The following is a 23,550-nucleotide window of genomic DNA, read 5'->3' on the forward strand; positions in this document are numbered from 1 at the left end:
CGACAGTCGTATACACAAGCGTTTCTCTTTCTCCTTCTTTTTTTTTGCAAATTGTGTCGATTCTACATTAGCCGAAGGAACTTCGTTCCTACCTGGTGACCCACGACACCACATCTTTTTTTTGTTTTTAAATGTTAGCTACTATCATTTACATATATATTCTTATTAATAATTATTAATAAGTTTAAATGCGTTTCCTGTTAATATTTAATAGATACACGACAACTCTCGACCTCATACAGCACAGCAGACGCCTCTAAGGTAAAGTGCTTGGGTTGGAAGGTTAGCGTCATCCACCGTATTCACCAGACATTGCACCGATAGACTCCTACTTTTCCAAAGGTTGGACAACTTCCTGGCAGGGAAGAAAATGACAACCCGAGAGGCAGTACAAAATGCCTTTGAAGAGCAAAGTCTCTCGTGGCACAATCGGAATTTTAAGAATAGAAGCGAGACTTCAAGTTTTATAAAATGCGTTTTCGCTCATCTTATGTGTGATCTGATAATAAATTAACAGTGGTGTTGCTCGGAGCTCCATGTTATCCAGCAATTAAGAAATCTCATCTACTAGCGCTTTTCAAAAGAAAGAAAAAAGTTATTTTAATGTAATAAATGTTACCCACATTAACACGTCAGAAACAGCAATGCTGAATTAACTTTGAAAATCAATGATCGAATAATAACTTCTCATCAAGAAGTGGCCAGTGCCTTTGAGCACTACTTTGCTGATATCCCAGCTTCTACTACAAAATCTTTAATTTCATCTCCTACCGTCGCCGAATCATTACTGCAAGATCATGTTGATAAATGCAGTGTTAACTTTAAGTTCACAAATATTGATATAAAGGACATAATTGATAATTTCAAGCTCATTAATATTAAGAAAACTGGTGATTTATGGGGAATTTCAATTAAGGTTATAAAATCCATTATTGATATAATCGCACCTTACCTTGCTACAATATTTAATGACTGTATTGATTGTGGTGTGTTTCCTGATCTAATGAAATTTAGTAAAATAATACCTTTGTTTAAATCTGGTAGTACTTTTGACCCCTCTAACTTTAGGCCCATTTCAGTACTACCTACATTGAGTAAAATTTTTGAAAAAAATATTTTGGAACAACTTTTGAACCATTTCAATTCCAATAACCTGCTTCATAACAAACAATATGGATTTACTAGAGGTCGGTCAACTATTGATGCAGGTGTAGATCTTATTAAAAATATTTTTCAGGCTTGGGAGGAGTCGCATAATGCCCTTGGGGTATTCTGCGACTTATCTAAAGCTTTTGATTGTGTTGAGCATAATACATTGTTGAGGAAATTACACCATTATGGTATTAGGGGCGTTTCATTAGAACTTATTAAATCTTATTTATCCGGAAGAATCCAAAAGGTAGACGTTAAAGGAACGAGATCTTCCGGTGTCTTACTTAATATGGGTGTTCTTCAGGGTTCCATATTGGGTCCCTTCCTATTTCTTGTATATATCAATGATTTACCAAAATTTATTGAAACCCGTCACGAGGTCGTATTATTCGCTGACGATGTAAATGATGCTATCTCGCGCGTGGTACATTGGTTTAGTGTTAATAATCGGTTATTAAATAACAAAAAAACAAAATGTATAAAATTTACCACACCTAATGTTAGACAAGTAGACACTAATATTACTGTAAGTGGAGAGACACTGGAGCTTGTGGATTCGACAGTTTTTCTTGGTATAACAGTTGATTCCAAGCTGCAGTGGGGTCCTCACATATGCAAGTTAGCGAGTAGACTTAGTTCTGCAGCGTTTGCGGTAAAAAAAATACGAACGTAGACTAATGAAGATACGGCACGCCTGGTTTATTTTAGTTATTTTCATAGTGTTATGTTCTATGGCATTTTGCTATGGGGCAATGCTGCCGATGTCGAAACGATTTTCATCCTGCAGAAGAGGGCTATTCGTGCTATTTATAATATGCACCCGAGGGAATCCTTGAGGGACAAGTTTAAGGAAATCAAAATTCTAACTTTAGCGTCCCAATACATTTTTGAAAATTTATTGTACGTGCGTAAAAACATTGAAGAATTCCCCAGAGTCTGCGATTTGCACAATGTGAACACTAGGAACAAACACAGGCATGCGTTGCCGGCGGCTCGAATTAAGAAAATAAGCAACTCTTTTAGGGGGCTGGGTGTACAACTTTTCAACAAGATCCCACTAAACGTTCAAATACTACCTGTTCATAGATTTAAGAAAACTGTCAAGGAACGTTTGTGCAACAAGGCATATTATAAAGTTAGGATTATTTATTAGATGGCACTACGTGGGAATGAGGCGCTCGCTCCTGGCCTTTTCATTTTTCATTATTATTATATTTTTTTTAATTGTATTTTTTGACTTATTTTTCCTTTACTGTAAATATTTTAATTTATTTAAAAAAAAGATAAATTTTTGAGATAAACAAAAAAAAAAAGCCCGCTGAGTTTGTTTCGCCGGTTCTTCTCAGGACTGTGGCTTTTTTGGAACCGGTGGTAGATTTAACATTGTTATTTGTATTTTGACATTCAACAAGTGTGTCATACTGACATCTAAGTTGAAATAAATGATTTTGAATTGAATTGAATTTGAATTATATTGTGTATCTATCATCTAACCGTAAAATGGGAGAACCGGGACACTTTTTAAGTTCGACATTGATTTTGGAACGAAGTTCCTTTAGAAGTCGTCGTGGCCTAAAGGATAAGACGTCCGGTGTATTTATTTATTTATTTATTTATTTACATAAGTACTGCCACATCACAAACATCTAACATTGAAAATAAATTTAAACTATTTAATTTATGGCCTGATGCATGTGACAACAATGGCGTACATAGCATTGGCAATTCATCGGCTCGAAAATGGAATACAATAATAATAATAATAATAATAATAAAAAAAACAGTACTATTTGTTGAAATATTAATAAAAATGTCTAAAAATGTCACGTCATATCGAAAAGAAGAAAAGAAGAAATGTTAATATAATGTCAAGCAACAACAAGTCAGTTATAGAACAAGCAATGATCAACGATTAAAGTTAAAGTTAAGGTCCCTTTTCCTTTCTTTTCCTATCTTGTCCTTAAATACACGCAACTTGTCGTGGAACACATCAAGATCGTATATAGTGTATTCGTATATAGCGATGCAACGGTGTTCGAATCCCGCAGGCGGGTACCAATTTTTCTTATGAAATACGTACTTAACAATTGTTCACGATTGACTTCCACGGTGAAGGAATAACATCGTGTAATAAAAATCAAACCCAAAAAATTATAATTTGCGTAATTACTGGTGGTAGGACCTCTTGTGAGTCCGCACGGGTAGGTACCACCGCCCCGCCTATTTCTGCCGTGAAGCAGTAATGCGTTTCGGTTTGAAGGGTGGGGCAGCCGTTGTAACTATACTGAGACCTTAGAACTTATATCTCAAGGTGTGTGGCGCATTTACGTTGTAGATGTCTATGGGTTCCAGTAACCACTTAACACCAGGTGGGCTGTGTGCTAGTCCACACATTTAGGCAATAAAAAAAGGGACCGTGCGGAGGGGTACCCTAACCGGGAAAAAACGTCCGTAACGTAAGGTTTTTATTAGTAATGCACATTTTAATTTTGTAATGCAATTTATTAGTAAACACAGTGTACGACCTCACTTTGTAATAACGTACAAAAAATAACAAATTTTTATCATTCATTGACCACGATCTCAGAGCGTTCGTTGGCGCAATACCTACACTACAACCGTGAATGAAGTGTACCAAAATAAGTTCGCACGTTACCGAATGGCCGTGGGTTGTTGTGAAACCTCCAGTTTTATTTTCTTTATACCCCGAATAGAACTTAAAATTAATATTTTTATAATAAGGAACTTCGTTCCTATCCCGTGTCCCACGACACCACATATCTTTTTTTATCGTTTTTTTTTTGTAGTTATAGTAATAAAACGGCGATCATAATGGTTCTGGTAGTTTAAATTTTCATTTATAATGCATTAAGGTATGTATAGTTTATTAAAGAATTATTCCGGACGGCCACCGCTCAGGTTTCGGTCACCACGTGTGATTTTTAGATTCTTACGTTGAAAAGTGGCAGCTCGAGTATTGCCGCAGTGGCTGTTGCGGAACGGGTGCTGGGATTGCTTCGAGAAAAATAACGAAGGCTCAGTATGGCGTTCACACGGTCCTCGTGGCTTGACCGGCGCAGGGCGGAGGAGCGAGTCTCTTCTTGTTTCTTCGTCCGGAGAGGTGTTGACTCGTCGGCTCGCTGTCTCGAACTCGCGCTCCTACGCCAAATCAAAGACCACGAGGACCAATCTTTATTCACAAACAAAATATTTACAAATTTAACTTATTTCTAACATATCCTATTCATTTTGTCGCGGACATTCTCTATTTCTATTTACTTATTTTTAATCATATTTATTCTAATTATTATGTCCATCGCGAACAAGAATAATCATAAAACAAAAACTCACTTGTCCCTATTGACCCTGGCGTTGGGTGAATCGGGCCGCTTAAGGGGTTAATAGTTTTTCGCTAGGGCTGGCACTATTTGGTTGTTAGGTAGGTACTTAACTTTAGGTACTTAATTTTTTAATAAGTTACAAAACTTTGATGACTAAATTAAACTATTTAATATTCTTAAACACCAAATAAAAGTCATTTTTAGTGCACCAAAGTTAAATCTCTAACAACTCAACAAAAGTATTGGAATATCCCAGATTTGTCCCTATTCCCACCAATCTACTGTAATACAAAAAAAAATCCGTTAGCTTTGCCTACGTGCACGGGAACGCGGCCATGGATAATAAATACACTTAATAAAGCTGTTCCCACAAGCGAAGCCAGACGGTGATGTTATACATTTTGACGTGGTAACGCCAAAGGAGACGATTGTTTATATATTTTTATAGTTTTGAGTTATGACAAATATAAAGTTTCCCAATGCGTTATTAGTCTTATTGGGTTGTTCTTATTGGGTATTGGTCTTATTGGGTTTGGGTGATGACATATGGCACTGAGACGTGTTCGCTCACAATGGGCCTTATGAGAAGACTCAAGGTCACCCAAAGAGCAATGGAGAGGGCTATGCTCGGAGTTTTCCTGCGAGATCAAATCAGAAGTGAGGAGATTCGCAGGAAAACCATGGTAACCGACATAGCCCAAAGGATTGCGACATTGAAATGGCAGTGGGCAGGACACCTTGCTCGCTTAACAGATGGCCGTTGGGGCCAGAGAGTTCTTGAGTGGCGACCGCGTACCGGAAGACGTAGCGTGGGTAATCCTCCCACAAGATGGACCGACGATCTATTGAGGTTCGCGGGGATCCGCTGGATGCAGGCAGCGCAGGACCGGTCTTTGTGGCGAGGCTTCGACGAGACATTCGAGCTTCTTAATATATTCCGCTGGTGTTGGTCCATCGTATCGCAATATTTGGTAGGACCTCTTGTGAGTCCGCACGGGTAGGTACCACCACCCGCCTATTTCTGCCGTGAAGCAGTAATGCGTTTCGGTTTGAAGGATGGGGCAGCCGTTGTAACTGTACTTGAGACCTTCGAACTTATATCTCAAGGTGGGTGGCGCGTTTACGTTGTAGATGTCTATGGGCTTCAGTAACCACTTAACACCAGGTGGGCTGTGAGCACGTCCACCCATCAAAGCAATAAAAAAAATTGAAATTCAATTAAAAACATTGAATTGTTGATACTAGTATCAAAATAAACGGTCCTTTAATTGCAAGGTTAAATGTGGCGTATTAAGCAAAATGTTGCTTAAACTAAGGAGTCTTTCACCCCTCAATATGTATTCATGGTTAGCGACATTGCTCACGTCAAGCTACGCTTCAACGAATTTCAAAAGCTACATTATTCATGTAGTACTTTCCTCAAAGTTACTTGGCGAAATAAAACACAATATTACATACAAATACGGTTTATTAATATAAATTACAGTCCATCGAAACATTCGTCGCACAAATATTCACCTACGTAAATGCAAACATATATATATATATGTATATATCATATCGATTACAAGGCCATTATACGACAACACGACCAAATCATTTGTTCTCAACACTGGAGCTACTACACTGGATGTATGAACCCAACGAATATAATGAATTTTGGACATTAGAAAGAAAGAAAGAAAAACATTTCTTAATCAAAATACTATGTTGTATATATATAAAGATTTTTGTCACAACACAAACTTAAATTTTTAATCAAAATCGAGGACACATTTCATTGTTTTTATACGATTTTTCAATTCTAAAACTCAAATCGGTTTTGTTCAAAATGCGCTCTTAAATGTATTTCTAATGTAAATTAATAACATAAATTCCACCTAAGCCAAGCCACACTTGTAGTCAACACGCAATAAAGAGTGTCAGTGCATGGGAGAAAAATTATAACAATAGCCGATAGTTCTCATATTTAGATAAGTTTTTTTTAAAGATACACAAACCTACATATCGAGTGGTGTAGGGCTATTTGGTTTAAGCGACATTTCGCTTAATAAGAGAAATTGATCTTGTAATTAAAGGTCCGTTTAATTTGGTATTATTATCAAATTAATGAGTGAATGAATGAATGATTTATTTTATTTCAGACAACAACAAGTCCATATGTGTACATAGTATCATTGAAACATACATACAATTAACAAAACCAATTAAATAAAAAAGATACATTTATTAAAAATAATTATCAGTTGAATACATTTCAAATATTCCATTCAACGGATACTTACTTCGAACCAACCATTATCGATGTTTTTAATTGAACTTCAATTAAGTTAACCCCAATCAATTTTTTTTGTTACGATATTTTTTTCAAATTTTATTATTTAAATGGCTGTACGGTTGCAAAAATGTCGCTTAAACCAAATAGCCTCCTCACCTCTCGGCAAATATTTTAAAATAATAACATAATATAATTAATCATTAATACTTTTCTACAACCCTAACGTAAAAGATAAAGAAGAAAAAACCAAAAAAATTTGTACAAAGTACATTAATAGCTCCACCATACATATACATACATTATTATATTGAAATATATTATTATTATTATTAAACTACAATTATTATTATATCTAAGGGGATCCATACGTTGATCCCGGGTTATTTATTATTGGTCGCTAGAGGATTTTTGGTGACCGCACTAATTACAGATTATATAATCGGCGGCTGTGTCCTGACGCACGGCTCAAACGATCGTAAGTGTCGCCGCAAAACAATCTTTGGTGACGAACTACAGCGGAGCGACGCACACAACAACACACACAACGTTAGCTACATTTACTTACTACCCGCAAAACTAAATAAACATATTACCGAAGAGTCACACACATACGTAAATGAATATATTCAAAGAATTATAAACTGTAATAACATAAAGATAATATCTATATTTGAAAAGACAAACCAAAAAAAAATGCAATGCTCTGCAAGTAATTCGAGAAATTATTTCTATATACTCTTCAGACCTAGACTCGGGCCGCGTGCATACATTCGAGTCAGTGTTCATTGATTACCTAACCTCACGACCTCACGCGCGACCCACGCGTGCCCCTAGACGACGGTAGTGCGTTTATCGCCAGCCCTTAAAAGGTCAAAATGTAAAACGGATCTGCAAGCGGTCGTCGACCCGGACTTATCGCAATGCATACTATCAATATTGAACGCCAGTTAAATACAGGATAAACAATAAATCTTGCGACACGGATTACTGTGTGTAGTGCGAGTATTTTAACGTTCTCGATAGCGTAAAAGTTAACTCAACGTTTGCCGCTAGGGGCGCTGTTCCAACTGCATGAGTGCATACAAATTCGATTTAACTTTTACGCTATCGAGAACGTTAAAATACTCGCACTAAACACAATGAAGTCGAGTGGAAATTTTCTCTAAAAAACGATTTAAATGCAAGAACGAGAACGTTATTGAATTCAAAATGGCCGACGTCAAATGGTCGCCATTTTGTTGTAACGAACGAAATCTAAATTTAAATTTCTAAATCTGAAATATAGAAAGTTCAGTACATTTAAAATACAATGAAGTACTAAAAGATACTACAGACTATTCTATGGACACGTCCTATTGAACGGTTGAATAATAATATATATACCTGTCTCGTTCGCACGTATAGCGCTATCTCGTTTACTCCTTACGAGGCTTCCGTTTCCTGTGTCCGTCGCCAGCGCCCTCTGTTTCTGTTGGGCTCGCCTGTAATATTACTTGTTGGTTACGTTACGTTGATCACGTTAAAAGGGCATGTCTGATTATTTCAGTGGATTTCATATAACTAACAACGTGCAGCACAAATGCCTAACGTTAATTTAGACTGATTTAGATGACCGTTACCACTAAATCGTTTTTGAAGTGAAACTTCTTAAGGCGCGTTGATAGTCAAATTTAACTCGCGTCAGATTCGTTACGACTAGAGACAAAAGATACAATTTAGGAACAGCGAGAGTGAGAAAATATGAGAGTGGGAAAGGACAAAGCGAGCTATATAGCTAGCTTATACACAGCATTCCCTATTCACAAGAAATTTGATATAAGGATGAAAAATGAAGAAAACCACAATACTACACACCGTAAAAGAAGTTTCACTTCTTTCACATGCACCAAGTTGCACGCGCACCATGTTTTTAATTTCACCATATTATGGTTATAATGTCATACCTCCGTAGTCAAAGTTACGTTCTCGACTTCTTCCTCCGGACCCTCGAGATCAGCTTTGGTCTTGGTGGGTTTCTCCCGAGGCTCCTCCTCTTTGAGATCCTCTTCGGCTTCCGATTGATGAGGGTCGTCTTCCACAAATGCGTCTGTCTTCTTGGGATCTGCTTCTGGCTCCTGATTTGAAAAAATCATTCACTCGTTCGTTCGTTCTTTGGTGTGAGATCAAGTCATTGATTTTGAAAATGTACCCCTCATCGGGTTTTAGATATTAATAAATTCAATGTATACTAATAAAATGTTAAGTAGGTATATAGCACAATTATAGAGAATTATTAATAACAATTTAAAGTTAAATTATTTAAAACTGTTCGTTTAGAATAATTGATTAATGAATATAAATAAATTAGAAAAAAAAACAACTTTCTCCTAAAACTTTTAGTGTAAATTTATTATTAGTAATTGTGACGTCATTAGTTTATGACGAGATAATAATTTCAAATGCTTTAATGGGATAATTAAAATAATTTTAACAATACTTTTTTTAATCAATGAATACTTGTAAATGTAGTGTTAGATATTTAATAATCAAAATAATAAATCAAAAATCATTCATCTCCATTAAACCGTTGTTATGTGGTTATTACCACTTAATTCCATCACGTATAGGTTCCTTTTTATCTCGACTTACAGATTTAGGGCCGCACAGGAGATAGGTCACGAAGCCAATGACCAGGAAGGCTCCGAGGATCACGACGGCGTAAACCCAGGGATTGTCCCCGGCGTACTTCAGACCGCGGTCCAAAAACGAATCCTGTAATATTAGCTCAACTACTCAACTAGCCAACACACGCACTGCTCTACACAATGTGCTCATTTTTAACACACAAATAAAATCACACCACAATAAAATATGTGGTCCCTACACTTTTTATCACATGTGCAACGTGGACTCGATCTGAAAAACCAATATGACCTAATATGATTGTATTAATAGAATCGTAGCCGTTACAAAACTACTAATGTACGAATTACTAATTGTGCCTTAGAATTAATTAGCGTATGCCAATCAACCTCACATCTGCCCAGCTACAAACATTACAGAATGGAGCGCAAGCCGTGACCTGTAACATTACCTTCTAAGTTCTAGCTTGTTTATGTCATTGATAATGGCAATGAACAGAATTGAACCTATCATCTATGCAACACGTCACTGTATGCCCCGCCCTCGTAATAAAGTTATGTCAACTATTTTGTATTAGTTTTTTCAGTACATTTTTTTTGAGCTCATTTTTTTTAAATTTCCCACGCAATGACGCTATAGAAGGGAGGGTAAAGTTTGCACGAACTAACATTTTTTAAAATTTCCTTCACAATGACGCTATAGAAGAAAGGGTAACGTTTGCACGAACTAACATTTTTTTCTAATTTACCCCACAATGACGCTATAATAAGGAGAGTAACGTTTGCACGGACTAACTTTTTTTTTAAATTTCCCCCATGATGACTCTATAGAAGGGAGCGTAACGTTTGCACGAACTAACATTTTTTTAAATTTCCCACACAATGACGCTATAGTACGGAGGGTAAAGTTTGCACGAACAAACATTTTTTTAATTTCCCCCACAATGACGCTATAAAAGGAAGGGTAACGTTTGCACAAACTAACATTTTTTTAATTTCCCCCATAATGACGCTATAGAAGAGAGGGTAACGTTTGCACGAACTACCGTTTTGTATATAGCCGTGGTGCTATTCGTGTACTCTATAAGAGTTGTCGACTGTACACTAGTGCTAGGCGAGCTGTACACTAGCGCTAGGCGAGCTGTACACTAGCGCACCTCCTGCGCGCGGCGCGCCAGCAAGGCGACGTAGAGCGCGACGGGCGTGCCCACGTACGCGGCGTACAGCGCCCACCAGCCCGGCTTGTAGTTCATTGCGCGGAGTATCCGACCCCACAAACTTTTCTATGGCACGATCAACACCATTTGATTTGATTTGATTTGATTTGAGTAAATTCACGAACCGCTTTTCTTTTTTTAACCTATGCTAGTAGTCTTGAGAGGCAATTAATTTTAGCTTCACTCTAACATGTAGGTGAGCTCACGGGGCTCAAACCGGAACTGACGCTAACATTGGCCCTAGCAAGAATAGTTCTTCGCAGAATCTACCACCGGATCGGAAACACGACCCACTGAGAAGATCCGGCTAGAAACTCAGTGGGCTATGTCTATGGGTTAATTCACTCGCCCTTCACGAGTCTTTCGTCGCAAGCGATGGGTTCGACGAGGACAGTGACCGGCGCTTGTGGTACCTAGAAGCACCGTCAGTGAATCGGGAGGATCCGTAATGACGTGTTTAGGGCGACGTCGACTGTTTACCATTCGGTCTACAGGATCGGGTATGTAATTCCCGGCGGTCACGACAAGAGGGTTTTCATGTCGTGCTCCTTTCTCGAAGTGGTAATGACGTTGAATATGTGTCCATAAGTGATTCATGCTATTGTCAATTTTGGAATCGAAATCTAAACGGATGCGTCTGCCATGTCCACGCTGAAGATCTAGTTCGCCACTGATCTTTCCTTTAAGTAGAATCCCTTTTGCTATCACCAACTGAACTCTAAGTTTGATCAAACAGGAATCCGTGACCAGCCGGTGTCTGGTGCGGCCTCAGCACACGTCCTTACACTGCTAACCGCGCGAATTTATGAGTAGTCCTGTTTGTTTCTGACGCAAAGCATCGGTCCATTCCAGTCCATAGGATAGAACATACGTAATTATGGTTGATAGTTCACGTCTCAATATGGACAGTATTTACTTTATGTCTATGGGCTCTGCTACCCGTCTGTCTACTTAATGTTATAAAAACGATGAGAATACCATTGTATTGTATGATACCCTCCATCATATATTATGATTTAGTACAAAATCGCTAAGAAAATATTGACACTTGCCAAGTGATTCAACATACATAGATAACTTTACATCATAATTCTCCTGCCCTTCTCCCAGTCACCTGGGGTCGGCGCAAAATGTTTTCTCCTTCCATACTCTTCTATCATATACCATTTCTTCGCTCACTCCCTTCTTACCCATATCGTCTTTCACGCAATCCATCCATTTCTTCTTAGGTCTACCTCTTCCTCTATGTCAGCGGTCGGGGAACCGGGGTAAATTACCCCAAATGGGGTAAAATGAAATTTTGAGGGGTAAAAATAAAACTTTTATGAGTAAAAAGTATATTATATTCAAGTGAAACTTCTTTAGAATCGTAAATTTTTTTATTATTGTTTTCTTTTCAAAATTATCATGGGGGCTATAATATGAAAGATACTAAAAAGAAGCGATTTGGTTTTTTTTGTTCTTGGCCTGGTAATCATAATATCAACTTACACAAAAATATTTTGGGGTAATAATTAAAAAAGTTCCCCGACTGCTGCTCTATGTCTACACAGATAACTTTACATTCGTATTAAATGGTAAGTCAGGTACTTACAGAGTCCCTGGAAAGCTTGGCCTTCTTGAGCACGAAGGTCTGCTGCGCCCAGCGCTCCGCCAGCGCGAAGTCGTCCGTAACCAGCACGTTGTCGAACAGCAGCATCGGGGACATGGACCACAGCTCGAACCCCACGCCGTGCTGCCAACACACACACGCGTGTACTACCAGGAAACTCAGAAAGCGACGTTAGAGACAAATTATAATTTGCGTAATTACTGGTGGTAGGACCTCTTGTGAGTCCGCACGGGTAGGTACAACCACCCTGCCCATTTCTGCCGTGAAGCAGTAATGCGTTTCGGTTTGAAGGGTGGGGCAGCCGTTGTAACTGTACTGAGATCTTAGAACTTATATCTCAAGGTGGGTGGCGCATTTACGTTTTAGATGTCTATGGGCTCCAGTAAACACTTAACACATTTAAGATAACTTTTGTATTGCTTTACATATTTGAGTTCAATGGAAAGTGCAGTGTATGACTTCACTGCATCCACTGTCTTACTTATTCAATTATATTAATAAGATAGTATCTGACATTGTAAAATACAAAAAACATATCAATTGACAGAATTAAATTCTAATGTATGCTAATAGGTTTGGTTAGCTTTACAGAAATTATTACAAATTTGATATAATGGTATATATACCATAGTTAAAAATGCGCAATGTACGTTGAACACTACGGACTTCTTAGTTCCTTTCACAGTAAAATCAACTCTATATTATTAAGCATTAAGTTGAGGTTAAAACTTCTGACAAACATGAGTTCTAATCGTTTTAATAGGTATAACTGGAAGCGATAAACTTCTTTGTGATTTGTGATAAACTGATTTGTTTATCCCACACAAGAGTAAGGTAGGTGTAGAGTAACTCACGATGGGTGTCATCTGGAAGGGGTGATCGTCCTTGAAGTAGTCCGGGTTCGGAATGCGCCTCGGGTTCCACTTGCCCTTGTAGTTGGGGTTCGGGATCAGAGGAGCTCGCCATATGCCCTGGGTACAAACTTATTATATTACATTCTCATTTGGAGTGTATTTCAATAATAAAAGTGAAGAAAGTATTTTGGATGCCTTTAGCAAAAAAAAACATTTAGTTATTTTATACAATTAAATTTAAATTATGATTTAACTAAAATTATAGATATAGATAATCGGCGTGTAGTAGGAGCAGGAATTTAGTACTCGTCCCAGTGAGACAGTACCTTGTAGTTAGGGTTGGGCACGGTGGGGGGCGCCCACTGGCCGCAGCCCGGCGCCGACTCGCACGCAGGGTTGTCAACGAGCGCGGCCTCCCTCGTGCCGATCAGACAGTACCTTGTAGTTAGGGTTGGGCACGGTGGGGGGCGCCCACTGGCCGCAGCCCGGCGCCGACTCGCACGCAGGGTTGTCAACGAGCGCGGCCTCCCTCGTGCCGATCAGACAGTACCTTGTAGTTAGGGTTGGGCACGGTGGGGGGCGCCCACTGGCCGCAGCCCGGCGCCGACTCGCACGCAGGGTTGTCAACGAGCGCGGCCTCCCTCGTGCCGATCAGACAGTACCTTGTAGTTAGGGTTGGGCACGGTGGGGGGCGCCCACTGGCCGCAGCCCGGCGCCGACTCGCACGCAGGGTTGTCAACGAGCGCGGCCTCCCTCGTGCCGATCAGACAGTACCTTGTAGTTAGGGTTGGGCACGGTGGGGGGCGCCCACTGGCCGCAGCCCGGCGCCGACTCGCACGCAGGGTTGTCAACGAGCGCGGCCTCCCTCGTGCCGATCAGACAGTACCTTGTAGTTAGGGTTGGGCACGGTGGGGGGCGCCCACTGGCCGCAGCCCGGCGCCGACTCGCACGCAGGGTTGTCAACGAGCGCGGCCTCCCTCGTGCCGATCAGACAGTACCTTGTAGTTAGGGTTGGGCACGGTGGGGGGCGCCCACTGGCCGCAGCCCGGCGCCGACTCGCACGCAGGGTTGTCAACGAGCGCGGCCTCCCACGTGCCGTCCATCTCCTCGTCCCAGTCGGACGGCTTCACCGCCGACGGATCTGGTCAGATACATATGTATTGTTAAATGGTTAATGACTGTAGCATATTCCACCTTATACTAGCGTTTAAAAGTTTAAATTATTATAGATAGATTTATACATCTAACACTTATTTTAAGTTGAGGTTTGGACATTTTAAAATAATCTTTAATGAGAGCTGAATAAGAATCTCTCATCTGTGGTTGTAAGTTGTGAATCATCATCATTGTTCAGGCATCTGTAGTGCTGAGGAGATCGATCCTTGAAATTATTGTATCCGTATTTTGTTATTGGTATTATTGAGTAAATTTTCGCGACCAATTAGAGTCGAGCTGTGTGTGACGCTAGAAACGTGTGCGGTTGCTATTGGATAAGAATATTGTTCCCTGACCCCACTATTCTATAAAACTGTACGTTACAAATTCAGAATACACATGGCAAACGGTAACTCAAAAATTAAACATCTTTTAATTTCACCAAAAACAGTCCTCCAGTCCAAAGTAAAATAAAAATTCAAGTACATCATATCTATTGCCGCTACAATCATCTTTTTGATCTATCTTGATCACATCTTCCAAAGAAATACCACCACTATATGAAAACCGAGTACATAGCGCCAAATGTGTTCATGAGTGATTATAATTGGTAGGTAATGTGATTACGGTGGTAGTGTGATTCGTTTAAATGGCTTAATTCGTCGTCTCCTGGGATACAATAATGGTGGTCAAAGAATTTTACCCCATTATAAGCTTACAACTTACAACAATATATTTTTGGATTCACAACTTGAATCTGACATACCTGGAATCATTTCTGGTTCATCGTCAAGCCATCCTTCAGGTTTAATTGCATTGGGATCTTTAATTTGGGCCGGCTCAGTTTCGTCCCAGTCATCAGGCTTGGTAGCACTAGGATCAACAATCTGTTGGAAGATAGAGCAAGTTTGATGCATATGTTAAGTTGAGCATGTCACGAGCCTACATCCTACCCTGATAGTGGATTGCCTAATTCTGATGTACCAATCCTATTCAAAGGAAAGCTATATTTTATACATTTGAGACTTCAATCTTAAGTATCCATGGGCATCAGTGTTGTCACAATTGTTCATTAACTAAATAAATAAGTAAATATACTTTTTTAATTTTTTAAGGAGTACAGCATTCAATCTATCAGAGGCCATGGACGTCGTGCCAACATGAAAGCCACAGACCACTTTGAAATATAATGATGCAGTTTCAATTTAATTTGAGTAAAGGACAAGTCCACATCTAGGCCACAAATGTTTTAAATACACAGTATGTTATATTATTTTGACAGACCTTTTCCCTTTCATCCCAATCTTCTGGTTTCTTGTCATTAGGGTCGTCAATTTCCTCTGGTGGGTTGACAGGTGGAGTAAAGTCCTCTAGCAGAGATCCAGCATTGACTTCCTTGTTGTCAACTAGTATAGAGAAGGTATTGTCTGGTCGGACAATCAGAGTGTATAAATGAGGTTCCTTGTCTTTGTAGATGTCATCTAGTCGCTGACTGTGGAATTGTATTTTAATTGTATTTAATTGCAGACTGAGAAATGCATGTGAATAATTACTGTATCCATATTTTTAAGCAAAGTAAGACAAATTTAACTATGAAAATATACATTATCAAAAGGACTTGCTTGAGTTTAATTAGCATGTAATATGTGAATATTAGTATGTTTAAAAGTCTAAAACTTATAATTATATAGATTACTTGGCAGGTGCAGGAAAAATAACCCAACAAATGTCAAATTGAAATAATTGCTTTTGTTTAAAACAGATGAGAGGAGTTATAAAGCGGTTGATATTAAGTTAAAGTCAGAAGTTAAAGTAATAAATTCTATTACAAAGCCAAGTGGTTTATTAATTGCGACACAATACCGGTGGTAGGACCTCTTGTGAGTCCGCGCGGGTAAGTACCACCACCCTGCCTATTTCTGCCGTGAAGCAGTAATGCGTTTCGGTTTGAAGGGTGGGACAGCCGTTGTAACTATACTTGAGACCTTAGAACTTATATCTCAAGGTGGGTGGCGCATTTGCGTCGTAGATGTCTATGGGCTCCAGTAACCACTTAACACCAGGTGGGCTGTGAGTACGTCCACCCATCTAGCAATAAAAAAAAAACACAGCATTACAAAACGTTCTTACGTAAAAAGTAAAAAAATATCATGGTCATTGCTTACGTTGGTTTCTTACTGTGTTTCTCTTCAATGGTGCCATTCTTAGGATTCTTATGTCTGAATATGAAATGTAGTTTATTATCATTGCCGCACTTGTCCGGCCCAAACATTATAGTGTACGGAGTTTGATCGTGGAATTTACGTAGATCGGCTTTCGTGTTAGTCCCTTTTGATAGTAGCTTGATGTAGGCACCACCGCAGTTCTGTCCTTCCTGAAAGATTTAGCAAATCCTTTGATGTGATTTGGTTTTAAGAAATCGTAATTTAGGAAGCAAAGTATTAGACAGTAGTTAGCGCTATATTGATTTTTTGTTGAAAAATAATATAATCTGTCCATGGTTTCGAGAAATATAAAGTATAGCATCGCTGTCAAACCAAAATCTGCTATGTGCATAAACTCCATTTTGAATTAACAAGTAAAAATATTTTCATTTAATTATAATTTATATAAAGGTGAATTTTTAAGAACTATACCAAACGAAAGCTTTAAATAAATATTAAAGCCATATACACATAACAGTTTTTTTATACAGTAGATAGGGCTGTGAACTATACGAAAAAAGTAAAAAATTAAAAATCTCAAAAAGTGCACATAGCAGATTTTGGTTTGACAACGACGATAGTTGGAAATTGTAAAACGAACATAATGAATGCGAGATAATGCCGCAAAGGTAATTATAATCGTATTTTTAATTTTTAATCAGATATATAGTAATATTAATGGATTACATTCTAAATAGCAATTTTGTTTATCTAAATTTAAGATTACACCGATTACGTTAACGCCGCATTTAAGCCGTCAACTATTCCATCCTATCAGAGTAAGGTTAGGAATTTTTTTTGCCTGATTCTCTATATTGATACAATACGGAGTTTTTATGAGACCCTTAAATGACCAGTCCGGTACCGTACGGTCCTCTATTTTTGCTATGTAGGCAGATGAGCTTAGCGATGGTGAAGGCCCACCTGATTGGTATTTGCTTAAAATCTCTCTTTGACGCCAGCAATACCAGAGGCTCAGCCAAGCTACTTAACGCCAGGTACTCTCCGCAAGTCTCTATACAGAAGAACTAATTAAAGCGTTCGATAAACAACGTGGAATTCATCACAGAGTCGGACGGTACGTAATATCTCTGCAATGCACTGTCGATGAACGCAGCGGTTCCAGATAGTATGGATGAGCTCTGTTCCGGTGGCGGGAGGTGTAAAAAGGAGATCATCTTGAACAATTCCTCAGGGCACTTCGCATACAAAACGTAAAAGGAATCAATGTTCCTCCATAGACTTCCATAGACCCAGAAGTCTATGGAGGAACGATCTGTAAAAATCGGATTGAAGAAAATTCGAACTGCCCTATATCTGTATGGAGTCAAACGGAAATAGTCAGTATTTCGGAGCCCTGCCCAGAGATAGAAGCAGTACTCCACGCGAGGGTGGACGAGCGATAAAGTCTTTATCCAGACTTTAGGTATCGCTTCGCTCTGTTGAGATTTTCTAAAATTTTATAAGCCAATTTGCTTTACCTTCCAACTGACTTCAATACTGAACACCGCTAGACTCCAAGAATCCCAACACTTTCGGAAAATAGCGGGGATACTCCTTGGAATTGTGGTGACAAGACAAAGGGTTGTTTACACATACAAAAACAAATGATTGTTCAAATTGTCATTTCGAAGTTCAACGGACTTGTGATTCAAAATGCAATTTTAATGTTTGTCCTCATCTCATTGAACTCACAAATATGGCATTGACGCAAGCGGGACTTTATTTTTAGACATCATGACTTAAAAGTTCCAGATTATAGTATCTGGATTGTTGCCAGCTTTAGGATGACCTTAGATGCATCATTTTATTGATATACAGATATTTTAGTCAACTTTTATTAAGATCCATCTTCGTTATTCTCATGGGGCAGATTCAAGACTGTTAAGGACTGACAAGGCAAGATGGAAGCATGGGCCCATTAGTTGTAAGCGTTTCTAAATGGGGGCTAATAAAATTTCCTAAGTATACAGAACAAATGCTGGGCTTAGCAAATAAAGGTTTGCTTTCTTCAAACGCCATCTTGTAACAACTGAATCATTCATTCAAGTGATGTGAACCTTAGACCAATCAGCTCCAAACAAAAAATGATGCTAGAATTTGTGCCTTCATGCAAAAATGACTAGAGTTGCAGAGCTATCATTAAGCCTTTAACCATATGATTATGACATGATGACATTGATGATGTTATCAATGGGGTTACCGACAATAACTGAAAGCTGAAGAATTTGCTGAAAGTAGAGGCAGATTGCCATAAAAAAAAATTAAAAAAAATTGAAAGCTTCAAAGCCCACTGCTTATTAAAAGCAAAATAATACAAGGGATTGAAATTGAGACACTGATTTGTGGCTTGATGCTGGTTCGCTCATCATTGAGCCTCTCCAAACATGCCAATGAATAACAAAGAAACTTGCGAACATTTGGCAAAACAACATAACTTTTATTTGCCAAAATCTGCTAACATTAATAAACATAACATAACAGACTTTAAAATAACAATCCAATATTGTCATAAAGCAATACTTCAATAGGAATATAAGCTTTACTAAGCTGATAAGCCAATTAGATGTGGTTTAGAATTTCACAGTCCTACAACATAATATTTCGATTTATCCATACTAAACATCATAAATAATTCAGATAATTATTTGTCACATCCTATACAGTCACATACAATATATTTCAAAATTTAGCAATAATTTACAGGTCTTAAGTAAAAAATAAACACAAGAATATTTTTGTAATTTACACATACAAGTAAAGATACTTATTTAGTTTTTTTTATTTATAAAAGCAGAATCTACCCAAGCCTTATTTCTGTCAGAAGAAGGACTACTTTGAGTTTCGTTTGAGACTCGTGTCAAACCTAAAGAAGTGTCAAAAATTTAGTTGAAAATTCATTTTATCAAGCATTTCCTATTTATGGTAGCAAGTACAAAAATGGCTCGACAGGCACTAAGCTTGAAATCTGTCTGGAAGTTACATGATTATAATATAGTGTGTATAATGTGTAAATATAAATGTGTAATGTGTAAATATAAATAAATATAATTTAAATAAAAAGACATAGGCAAGACAATGGGTGCTAAGTTGTGAGCAATACTCAAGATAAGAATTAGATATAAAAAATATAAACCTGCATAGTGACTTCATATTGAACAATGAGAGGCTTGTTTTTAAACTCAAATGGTTTATCCAGTAGTGTAGATATAGCTGCATGTTTTGCTTCGGTTGTGAGGACAAGTCCAAAATCGTTCTTTAGGATCTTCCTGATTGGTTGTTGAATCTATAATAAATAAAAACCTTCAAGCATTTTATTTTCAAAATCCACTTTGAGTGGGGTAACAGGAAAATATCAAAGTCTCTGTCATGAAAGCAATTTTCGGAATTGTACAAGTTTGGAAGTCATTATTATGGATCATGGATACGTCATCTGATACATTCATATTGAGTGATGTGACTGTGCCGGGGATTGAATCCCGTAGACAGGTACCAATTTTTGTAAGGAAATACGCAGTTAACAAATGTTCATGAATGACTTCCACGGTTAAGGAATAACATTGTCTAATAAAAATGAATACCGCAAAAGTTGGAATTTGCATGATTACTGGTGATAGGGCATCTAGTGAGTCTGCATGAGATACTAAGCAGGTAATAGGGTGGTAACGCTGCTATTTCTGCTGTGAAGTAGTAATGCGTTTCGGTTTGAAGAGTGGGGTGGCAGCTGTTATACAGTAAAATATTGACGTCTTACTATTGTGTGAGCCAAATGCCTTCAAAAGCAATGATGCAATACTAACCTCCCATTTTCCGTCATATTTCGCTATGTTTTCATCTACTCCCTGTTTTTTAGCTTCAGATTTAATCCATTTCCTTTTAAAAGCATTTTCATCATCAAAATGCTCAGACAGGTACACATTGTCTGAATTCAATTCTGGGCTGACATATTGATCATCTTCCTCAATCTAAATAATTTATAAGAATCATCATAATATCTATCAAAATATAACAACATTTAAGGTAGTGGAACTATTCTTACACAACAGCATAAACAATAGTATCACTGACACTGATAGAAAACATTATTAGGAAACAAAGGCCTTATATTAAGTGTGAGTTTTTAGGAATTACCTTCACCTCCTATTCATTTTAATAGATCATCATTATAAGATATGTTCTCAGAGCACACAGCCACACAGGTTTACCAAGTTTACCAATTAATAAGATTGCTAAATGACAAGTTAGTAACACTTGCTTATGTGTTGAACTATGTTGGTAACTTTGGTTCTCTAGAAAAGGACTTCCTATCCTTTAGAGAGACACCAAGTATAACTTGTTCCTTAGCTTGCTAAATGGCTTTAAGCATTCAGACCTGCCTTGCTATGAATGCTTATGGCTCTGTATGTTGTAATAGGAAGGAGTCACTTCACTGTAACCTAATGGTTGCTGAGAATTGAGATATCTTATATGAGTGAGATATCTTATATCTTATATGAGTCAAAGAGATGATCTATGAGATTTATTATTACTATGTTATTAAATGTTCCTAATTTAAGTTTGGATATTCCATTTTATAGGTCATAAGAGTAAAAGGCAGTAAAATGTCAATTTAAGAAATATTAAGTATGCTAAAATTGACATATTTATCTTTATGATAAGATTAAAAACCGTAGTTTTACGACTAGATATTTTTTTTTTAAATATCTAGGTTTTAAAATGTAGGTCATTTAACCTAAAAAAATAACGTTTATACTTAGGTTTTACTAACCTCCACAGTTGCCTCATCATTTTGGTCGACTTCGTTTGCATTTGTTAGCCTGGTATTGCCGAAAAATGCCAACAATATACTAAATAGAAATAACTTGCGGCTTATTTCAGCCATCTAAAAAAAATTAAATTTAATGTTCGCACACGTTATTCAGCACGATAGAATGATAATTAGTGAAAAGTACAAAGCTCTCAATAACTCGGTAATTATATAAGTGGACTTAATTTAATTAAGAATAGGACAGCACCGCTCGGTTAATCAAATATTGTACTGCGGCGAACTGAATACCAATTTCTGATCGGTGTGTAGTTAGTTATGCACAGCGGATAAAGGATATCCTCATTAAAAGACAAATGTTTTTTTAATATACTATGTGAACATACCTTCGTTTGAGCCTGATACAAAACAAACACTCGTTTATTGATTAGTCTATTAGAATCACTAATATGAATGAAATCGACTGCATAAATTTTTATTTTATTCCTCTAAAAATTTTAGCCAATCAAAAACAAACAGTTGTCAAAGCAACGATCGAGAATTTTCCGATGCGTTCAGAAAAAGAGAAATGTAAAATGATCGACTATCCACTTAAGAAATTTTGCACTCAGATTATGATCATTCTCTGGAGATATTCAAATATGATCACAGGATCACACAATCACTTTCTCTTTTAATATCTGAAATTATAACAATATGTTACTTGAATTCTGTCTCTTATTGGCATTGACCTATTGACGTTTTTTATTTTTGGTACGGTATACTTTGAAAGCTAGGTTTCTAGCTTACTAAGCTTCGATCAATAATAGGAATACAAATAAATATACCATTATGTCTAGTTTTGGATATTTTCCCTACATGAAACGAAACATTTATAAAAACACTAAGCAGACATTCCAAAATAAAATTACGAGAGATTCTTGTTCAACAAAACATATTGGCCACCGTAGAATAATCGAAAATTCAATGCCAATAAAGTGCAATTTGTATGAGGCATCACTAAATATAACTTTTTTAATAAAATTGCAGCTAAATAAATTATTTTCAAAACCTGTCTATCGTACTTAATAGTAAAATGAATTTCCGAAAATAAAAACTGCTAAAGGTTGATCAGCTCAAGTTCGGTCAACAGTAGATTGCACCAATTTGTTCCATAGTTCGAAAAAATGATATTTTAAATTTAACGGCAAAGTTACGATCGTATCAGAGATTTATTTTCTAAAAACAAAAACAGGTGTTTAAGGTGCATCTAAGGTTATTAATTAATTTTCGTCAGTATTCTAAATGTTCCTCATGAAAACAAGCTAGGGAAAAGAAATGTACATTGAAAATCAAGAGGTTTCGATATAACATTCTGTTTGTTCTGATGTAATTTCCTTGTAACAAAAACAAATTGTCAGAACATTTTCAACCAGTTTTAAGTAAGTAAGAGACCGAGAGACAGAGAAGATATATCCTTATACATGTCTCTCTCAGTCTCATGCGTGGATAATGCCCTCGCGCTCTTATCCACAGAGGTATTAAATTGAATTTAGGAGATGATTGGCCCCTTGGATCGGTCTATCTTTTTGTAAGAGGTTTTAAAATAGTTGTCTGGTGGACATAAGTAAAAATCAGCTTTCAGAATATACGTGAAGTTAGGTAATTATTTTGGGAGCTTTAAAGCGTCTGCAAAGCAATTCGGCCGACGGAAAGTGTCTGGGAGTACTGGCGACTTATTTTTAATGATATTGCTTATAATATACGTAAAAATCAGCTTTCAGAATTTACGTGAAGTACGTAATGATTTTATGTACCTTGATTACCTGATACCTGAAAATTGGCCGTCTAACCAAGCTAGCAGGTAGGCATGCGTTCGTAGTACATACTAGCCGTTTTCCAATTATAGCACAAGAGCGTATTATGCGGTATAATGCTCAACTAAGCTTCAGCATAATTCGGCATTGTGCGTCACTGAGTCGCATTATGCTCTGTAATTAACCATTACTTAATGGTAGTTTTCCAATTACAGAGCATAATTACAGAGCATAGCATTACATAATGGTAGTTTTCCAATTACAGAGCATAATTACAGAGCATAGCATTACTTAATGGTAGTTTTCCAATTACAGAGCATAATGCGACTCTGGGACGCACAATGCCGAATTATGCTGAAGCTTAGTAGAGCATTATGCCGCATAATGCGCTCTTGTGCTGTAATTGGAAAACGGCCACTAACACTACGCAATTGGCCACATTCATGGAGTTAATAAGTTTTTCGTTCGTTAGAAAATACGTGACGCCTGGTGGCCCTGGGATCTTGGACTACTATCATAGATTACAATAACATAAACTGCAGAGTGCAGATTATT

At 37.5% G+C, this 23,550-nt stretch overlaps 1 protein-coding gene across 1 annotated transcript; it reads right to left on the minus strand.

Moving 5' to 3' along the window:
- Positions 1 to 5,943: 5,943 nt before the first annotated feature.
- LOC101736274 (calnexin) lies at positions 5,944 to 21,756 on the minus strand. The gene is made up of 13 exons (XM_004927686.4): positions 21,586 to 21,756; positions 21,203 to 21,316; positions 20,235 to 20,399; positions 19,571 to 19,720; positions 16,396 to 16,604; positions 15,515 to 15,722; positions 14,997 to 15,117; positions 14,074 to 14,216; positions 13,076 to 13,192; positions 12,204 to 12,344; positions 9,400 to 9,522; positions 8,715 to 8,885; positions 5,944 to 8,252 (listed from the first exon to the last, which is right to left on the minus strand). The coding sequence occupies exons 2-13, from the start codon at positions 21,314 to 21,316 to the stop codon at positions 8,187 to 8,189; spliced, it is 1,728 nt and encodes a 575-aa protein (XP_004927743.1). The 5' UTR covers positions 21,586 to 21,756; the 3' UTR covers positions 5,944 to 8,186.
- Positions 21,757 to 23,550: the final 1,794 nt, after the last annotated feature.

The sequence above is a fragment of the Bombyx mori genome, chromosome 13 (genome assembly GCF_030269925.1).
Source record: "Bombyx mori chromosome 13, ASM3026992v2".
Classification (NCBI taxonomy): domain Eukaryota; kingdom Metazoa; phylum Arthropoda; class Insecta; order Lepidoptera; family Bombycidae; genus Bombyx; species Bombyx mori.

Excerpts from the sequence above, each read along its gene's own strand:
- LOC101736274 (XM_004927686.4), bottom strand. The coding sequence starts at position 21,316 with ATGGCTGAAATAAGCCGCAAGTTATTTCTATTTAGTATATTGTTGGCA. Across the intron at positions 16,605-19,570 it reads AATATGAAGTCACTATGCAG|GAAGGACAGAACTGCGGTGG; the intron begins GTTTATATTTTT and ends TAAATCTTTCAG. Across the intron at positions 14,217-14,996 it reads TGAACCAGAAATGATTCCAG|ATCCGTCGGCGGTGAAGCCG; the intron begins GTATGTCAGATT and ends GTATCTGACCAG.